At 38.6% G+C, this 8,523-nt stretch overlaps 1 protein-coding gene across 1 annotated transcript; it reads right to left on the reverse strand.

Moving 5' to 3' along the window:
• Positions 1-2,781: 2,781 nt before the first annotated feature.
• Positions 2,782-3,807, reverse strand: LOC139443390 (transmembrane emp24 domain-containing protein 7-like). Its single transcript, XM_071224379.1, has one exon. The coding sequence runs from the start codon at positions 3,642-3,644 to the stop codon at positions 2,973-2,975; it is 672 nt and encodes a 223-aa protein (XP_071080480.1). The 5' UTR covers positions 3,645-3,807; the 3' UTR covers positions 2,782-2,972.
• Between the last annotated feature and the right edge of the window lie 4,716 nt (positions 3,808-8,523).

Raw genomic sequence — 8,523 nt, forward strand, 5'->3', positions numbered from 1 at the left:
TGTGTTATATATGGGTATTGATGCTGGTGAATGATGTTTTGTTGTTAAAATGTTTATTCATACCTCTACTTGCTGTGACATTATTGCTTTTACATACGATACAGTATTATTAAGCTATACCTGCCAGTATTATAAGTCACTCTGCAAATTAACCGTAGGGAATTTGTTTCAATTGGTTTTGGATGTGTTTGGTTGCTGATTATTATGTTTAGATTTAATCGATAATATTGTTCTTGCCATGGTGATTTGAAGTTATTAATAATGTATTTTTAAGGTTTAATAGTCTGGATCTAAGCCTCATCAGTATTATTGCAGCCACCATAACGGTAACAACCACAGTGTTCATGCAGTGTTTAGTTGGTGTGTGATATTCTGTGCTGAAAATTCACACGTTTTGTTCTTGTGGGTTAGGTGGTCAGTGATTAAAAGTTTATGCTAATACTAAATATTTAACAGTCATTGTATTGTCGTACTATGTTGCACATGGGATCACTGCTCTTTCACATAATCATATATTATGAAGTAGCGTATCATCCTCCTTTTCAAATAGAAATACATAACTTGAGATATATGCTTAGAGTTGCGTGACTATATATCAAGTACAGTAAACTACGGTTATAACGAACACGCTTATAACAAACTAACGTTTTAGTCCCGACTATATGCTGTAGTTATGCTATGCTTATAACGAACTACGGTTATAACGAACTAAAATTAGTCGTCCCTTTGAGTTCGTTATAACCGTAGTGTACTGTATTTAAATCAAACCAAGCTTGGTTATACCAATTGATGTTTTCGCCTTTTTGGAATCTATTTGGTCTCTTACAAAATCAATCGATGTTGCAACATTATATAACCAAGTATACGCAACTGTTATTCAAAATGTGCCTTAAATTATATATTACGTATAATACTGCATATCAACGAGCTCTTCAACATCCTATTTATGAAACGCTTATGCTTATCCTTTTTTATGTATAATTATTGAGTTATTGAAAAGTAATACAACTGTCAGTATAATGGTCATTGATTGTCCCGTCTACTGATAATATCGGCTTCTCATCGTGTTCCTTTGATCTCAACCATCTAGTCATTATTCTTGCAACTGCTTTCTATCAACCGCTGATCTGTCTATCGTGTTTGATGTTACATAGCTATGACAACTGTCTGTGGTCAGTTGCTTGTGTTACTTGCAACATGTATGTGCAAGTTTCGGATTTTTGGAATTTAACTTTAAAAACATTTTTATATTTTGATTCTTTTCATTTCATTTGTATTTTATATGTGCCTATGTTGGTGAATAAAAAATACATTTTCACTTAGTGTTGTTATATTATCTACGCATGCATATCCGGATGAGCTATGTGAAAGAAATGCATATTCACATTCCACTGTATTTGTCATTTGAATTAATAGTATGTGATCATGCAATCAGCTGAGTAAAGCATATAAACAACACGTTAACCTCTGCCTGGTGGGATTTAGGGGCAGAACAAGGTCCTGGTATCCAATGTTTATATGGCAAGAGCCGAGAAAAAGAAAGAGGAGCGGGTGTGTTACACATCTTCTCTTCAAGGGCGTAAACTGACTACAAAAGTCCAAACTTGACTTTAATATAAGGGTAACGCTATTTTTCAGGGCATTATCATTTGCAGAAGCCCGAGGTCTTCTATTGAAAAGACCTCGGGCTTCTGTAAATGATAATGCCCTGAAAAATAGCGTTACCGTTATTATAGCTATAATGGATGGAATTTGTTATCAAATAAAAAGAAACAACAATATCGGTTTTGAAACATTTACTGCAATCAACACGAATGTCACTGACCTACTTTTACAAATATTGAAACGTCATAGAACAAACCAGATGACGTCACTATTCAATGTGACGTCACTATCCCTATCCTATGACGTCACCTAACAACGGGCGTGATAATGGCCCGTCGTCAAGTAATATGAGGGCATTATCAAGTTACAGTGGCCCGCTCATTTCTGATAACATGCGGGCGTTTTAATGATAATTCTATCCATTTTAGCTATAAAGTCAGTTAACTCCCTTGCCTCGGAAAGATGGTAGTTGCAATATGTGGATCGTTGTTCATGCACCCCATACTGGCCGGACCGATTCAGATAAAATTATTCTGTACAGGTTAGATTACTGAGTGAGTATGGTTTACGCCGATTTTAGCAGTATTCCAGCAACATCACGGCGGGGAACACCAGAAATGGGCTTAACACATCATATTCATGTTGGAAATCGAACCCGGGTCTTCGGCGTGATGAGCGAACGCTTTAACCACTGGGCTGCCCCAACGGGATTTATTAAGCTGCATCGAATTATCATTTAACGGCATACATAAGTTTATTTCGGAGACTATATATGAGTACACTATTCAACATGCACACGGTCATTATACATGTTCTCACATTGTTCACAGTGATTGCAATGGCGATTTATAATACAGAAGCTACACTTTTCATCATCCTGGGCAAATCCTGGGTATTAACCCCTGTTGTATTATGCCATGTATCATGTACCCATTTGCCACCATAGCTTCGTTTTGGGTTTGATACAAACGCTTAAAATAGCCGTCCAAACAAATTACACCCATGAGCGAGAGAAATTTTGTGCACTGATATGAGCGAGTGTGACGTCACTTCGATGCTTCGACGTCGTCAAACGATGCTAATTGTGGCGAGTGGTTCCAGTGTATTTATCATGATGATCTCGCGTATAAAAACTCAAACCACCTCGCTTCATTATATCAATATACATACATTTTATTCTGCACAAACACGGAACACACAATACAACATACAAAGAGTTATTCAATGTTTTACCTCGTGAATCAATCAATTACGACAGGATACCATCACATGACATGACAAACTACATCATATGACATTGTCTATATATAGCTCTACCGGTATACTACTCTGCTTAAACCATTAACGATTGTCGCCCTATTGCCAAATTATGTTCGCTTTTCGGCGTCTTCTAGCTTAGATGATTTTCTGCGTTCGGTGAAAAATGTCTTGAAGACCATAACTTGTCCAAACCCTGTCAGCATAACAATGACTGCTTGGGCGATAGACCACCACATGACGCGCCCGTTGAGTTGCTCGGCAATATGGCGACCTATAGATTCGCGCAGACGATACCTTGTTTGGAACTCTTTAACATGAGACATCATAACATGAATTTCGTCCATAGACATTTCAGCAGCAACTCTGACTGTGGAGACCTGTTTTCCGCCAGCTTCCTTTGAAAGGGAGTCCACGCTGAATGGTCGGATACTGAAGAAGATAGTCTTATGAGATATGGAGGAAAATTCATTATTGAAACAATATTTCCATTCACCCAATGTCGGTTCCATTGTGACAATGTCCCCGGATATTTTCTCTTGCTTGTACACTATTTTCCCAGCAGGGGAAATCACTTTGACGTCCACATCGTTGTTGCCACCGCGAATCACTTTAAATTCAAACAGTATTTTAGAAGTATCTGTGAATATTTCCGAGAAGCACGTCTTTTCCTTGTCGGGCAGTTCAAACGTGTAATCACCCCCAACGAATCTTTTCCCGAGAGCAGACGACACCAGAAAAGCACAAACAAAACACACGTTGAATAAACGGCAATACTCCATCTTGTGATGCCTTAGAAGTGTTGCAGATCCAGGGGTGATTAAATCTCCCAGCTGATCAAGTTTATCATAGGTATCACACCCTTTTATCTCAGTCTCGCGTAATAAGACCAGTGGAATTTGGCATGCCGTCTGCCACGACAACTTTACACGTAGTATGCCCTATACGCTTCTATAATTCAATAACTTTACCGGCGTCGACAGAAATTCTATTGGGTGAGGCCAACCTGCCACCTTTGAATGGTCAATATGTATTCGTAGAGGTGCAGCTGTTGCTTGGATCGAAATATGGTAACACTGCGCGGGCCAGATCCAGCCATCGGACGTCTATATTATTCAAAACTAACATTTTACATTTGCCGTATCATTATGATCATGTTTTGTAAGGCAGTTTACAGTTGTTAAATTGTTATACAATTCCCGTGTGGTGACAGCTGCAGATTGTGTAGATAGATCCATGTTGATTTAAATAAAGTTATACCGAGCACAGACAAACACTTAGTCCCCGAAAAAAAATATGCATCTACAAAATATAAAATCAAATCCAAATGGAGCCCTGTCTGCTATTGTTCAAAACAACCTTAGGCCTAAGACTGTCCTAAGTCTGTGTTAATGCATTGGAGTTACGATCACTATAGCGCTAATATTGCTTTGTACAACGACGCCCAGAACAATGCTTAAGGCAATCTAGACTTGCCAAATCTTCTAGACTTGAGTTGGAGTCGGTTTTAGTATTTATTCTTAAGAGTCTGGGCTCATTTGCACAAAACGACCGGAGCGCTACGACGATCGTAACTGGCATACTTTAACATAGACTTACGATAGTCGTAGCACTGAGAGCGCTTTGTGCAAGTGGACCCTGGGAGACAGACTAGATTGAGCATAATATTTAGATAATCACCTACTAGCTCATTCGTGACCAACTCGTGTTATTCCGAGACACGCCGAATAGCGATTACGGAAAGAGGCGAGTGGTGACGAATGCTACTAGCTACGAGGAAATGCGGATATCACCATCTTTGTTTTTCAACTTTCAACATTATTTCAAAAGGGATACAACATAACCAATCATTCCGATTGGCAAAGAGGTTAATCGATATTTTGCCAATAGAAAATTAGAATATAACTGCTTCCTCACTCAATCGATCGCTGGAAAAACGTCACATAAAACCGACTATGACGTCATGAACAATGAATGACGTCATCTTCAATTATTTGCGGCATTGCGTTGATATGAAGTCAACTCGCAATATTTTGTAAATGCTACACGATCCCCGCCCATTCTATTATCAGCCAATCAGTAAACAGCAGACCATTAGTGGGCCTAGAATCATACTTGGTTAACCAATCAAAAGCCACGGAATCACTTCTAATATATTTACTGAAGTTTACACGATCATAAGGCTTTTCCATTGGACGAGAGGACGGTCACATGACCGCGAAATTGACGTTAATTGAAGAATTGACTGTCACTTTTATTTGTGTGAACCTTCAAGAAGCGAGGAGGGGGGCACGGGTGGCCCAGTCGTCTAAGGCGCCGCGATTCGCTGTGCAGAGTTGCGTCCCTTGGGCACGCCAGAAACCTATAATTGTGGGTTCGAATCCCGATTTGCCCCAATTATGTTTCTAGGTTTGTCAGCACCATACCCGTGCTCGTGGGTTTCACCGAAGTGGTAAACGTCTGAGACCTGCATCACTTAGGGCTTTCCTCCCACATTAAGCTGACACGCCGTGATGTAACTGGAATACTGTTAAAAGCGGCGTTAAACCCAACTCACTCACTCACTCACTCACTCAAGAAGCGAGGGCCAAACTGTATGAAGAATCGTTCAAGAAATGTATGATGATAATTCAGATAAACTGCCGTGGCCTGTCACGTTTTGCGTTCGTTTGAGATTCTTTCCGCGATCGGATTCCTATTTGTTAGTTCAAAGGAAACTACTCTCACTTGTTTACGAGATGTATCCAGAATCCTGAATTTGTTGTGCTGTATTTTTTTACATGGGATCATCTTCCCGAGGCAAGGGCTTTTTATGGTCAGTTAACTCCCTTGCCTCGGGAAGATGCTTAGGATTTATTAAATACTGCTCTTAATTTAAATATGTATACGTTGACATCAAACAACACGTACTGTCACTATATATACATTTAAATTAAGAGTAGTATATTTAATAAATCCAAATAATACATCAAGCAACACGTTCTGTCACTGTATATACATTTAAATTAAGAGCAGTATTTGATAAATCCAAATGATACATTGATATCAAGCAACACGTACCGACACTGTATATACATTTAAATTAAGAGCAGTATTTGATAAATCCAAATAATACATTGATATCAAGCAACACGTACTGTCACCTGCTTGTCGTAAGGGGCGACTAACGGGATCGGGTCGTCAGGCTTGCTGACTTGGTTGAAGCATGTCATCGATCCAAATTGCTTGGATCGATGCTCATGACATCAATCACTGGATCGTCTGGTCCAGACTCGATTATCTACAGACCGCCGTCATATATCTGGAATATTGTGAGTGCGGTGTAAAACAACAAACCAACCAACGTACTGTCACGTAGGCGTGCGATAAAGGTAGACTATAATGTTGTGGAAGTTAAAGGGGCACTGATCTAACGCAATTCCCCGGACTGGTTGTTGCCTTTGTTATTGTTTTTTCCCCCGTGAGTACCCGGATGATACACAACGCAACTGTGCGTGACCAGAGACTGGGCTACCGTCTGCAAGGACAGCTAAATAAACTCGGAGGCTGGAGGCAATATTTGTTTTACGCATTTTTGCATAAACACTGATTGGTTAACTGTGATCTATAAAGATTTCAACAAAAGGCTCATGTTAATTAATTTCTTCAACCTAAACAAACAGACAAAAAGAACGGCGGAGCTCATCGGATGTCGTCATTTGGAAATACCCCAGATGGTTATAGCTTAATACTAAAAAAGTATCCATGCAGGGAAAGCATTTTCGGATTTCGGATTGCGTCGATAATACGATTACCCTACGTTGTTGTCATCCACGTTTTCTCGTATAACCCTACACTTGTGTATTTGTCGTCATTCACTTGATGCTCAGTTAATGAATTTATTACAGGTACAATTAGTGGTAGCACCACTTAGATTACCTGAAAAAGGTTCCCATTTGGCTTTTATTGTGTCTGGGGTAATTATTCAATCTAAATCCAGGTTTGAAGTGAGGTGAAATGTGTGTTATGTAATATGCACGTGGCAGACCAGCAAGAGATGAATGATCAGTTGATTTACTTTTCTTTGAAAATCAACGGATCGTTCGTAGTCATCAAAGGATTAACAGAAAATACGTTGATTGATTAATCACTGTTATCTTGCATAGTGGATATGTCAAAAGTGAGTGTTTACATGTCTAGGTTTACTAAAACAAAGGGAATACACTAATATCATGGCGTGAAGTGCCGATGTAAAAACAACATACTTTGTTCAAAGGGTTAACTAATAATACGTTGATTGATTGATCATTGTTATCTATCACTCATTGGATTTTTTAGGAACCGTGGACGTTATGAAAATAGTTGTCACGTGGGCTTTCTCAGCCGACCCTTGAGACTTGATACCTATGTGAAACACCTGAAACAATACAAGTGATCAGTTGAGAAACGAACACGGGTTATAATATCCCGAAACGATATAGATCTTTTAAAATATTTGATTGTTACAGAGACACGTGACATCGAATAAGTTTCTTTGTACAGCTGCAGACGAGTGAGATATTGTTCCTTTGTGTGAATATTCACGGATACATTCTTCGAACAAGGAAGCTGCCTAAAATGTATACACATACATTTGGCAGGTTCTAATTGTGGTATTTGCATTTGGTTTTCCTTCATTTGAACCGATTCGTTCTTGTTTCCCTTCGTCCTGGTTGGGAAATTCTTCAATGCGCGATAGACGTTGTTTTCACAGGTCTTTTCTTTTGTAAGCGTGTATATATTACCGTCAATTTGTAAAATGTAATTCTCTCAGTCAATTTATAAAATGTGTAAATATTTCAGTCATTTTGACCAACAAATCTGTCCAGATTGATTAAGACGATCAAAAGGGCCTACAAACATCACAACAGATTAATATGTAGGATTAGAAGCCAAACAACATAGAAATGAACTTTTCAACGTAACATTTTCAGTCTCTTGGTGATGACATTAAACATCCAAATGTTTGGAATTCGTTATCATAATAATACAGATGGAAATGTTTTTCAGTTATTTTGTAAAATAACTGAATATTTAGACGTTTAATAAATTTGAAATTGTAACACATTTTGACAGTAAAAAATATATGCACACTATAAAAAAGGAAATGCTCAGGTGAAATATTTACTTTGTGTTGCAAGTCAAAATAGTGTAAATGAAAATCGCAAAATTACCAAGCAAGTGACTTATCAAAACTTCGTCACCATCACCGATGCTACCCACAAAGATACCTACATTTCCTTATTATCTCGAAAACTGTATTTCATTTTGTTGATCAATGTGACCATACGACCTTATTACTACCCATTAAAGTGACTAATGCGCTTACGAATTGCGCAGCAGAGGTCGCGAACTAGTCTAGATTTCTGCTATACATCCGGGTACTCACTGGGAATAAACAATAACAAAGGCAACAACCAGTCCCGGGGAATTGCGTTAGATCAGTGCCCCTTTAAGGATGGTTTCGCAACCGTTCAAGTTTAGAAATTTTATTTGTCGAATATGTAAATCGATTAAAACAACCGTCACTCACAGATTCTGTTTGAGATAGCCAATGTAATCCTAAACTGTCATGTTGTAACAGTATATCAATTATCAGCTGATGATTTCATAAAGACCCACGGATGGCACATGTTAGGATGC

This window comes from Haliotis cracherodii, unplaced genomic scaffold (assembly GCF_022045235.1).
Source record: "Haliotis cracherodii isolate W230 unplaced genomic scaffold, xgHalCrac1.p SCAF_5, whole genome shotgun sequence".
Classification (NCBI taxonomy): domain Eukaryota; kingdom Metazoa; phylum Mollusca; class Gastropoda; order Lepetellida; family Haliotidae; genus Haliotis; species Haliotis cracherodii.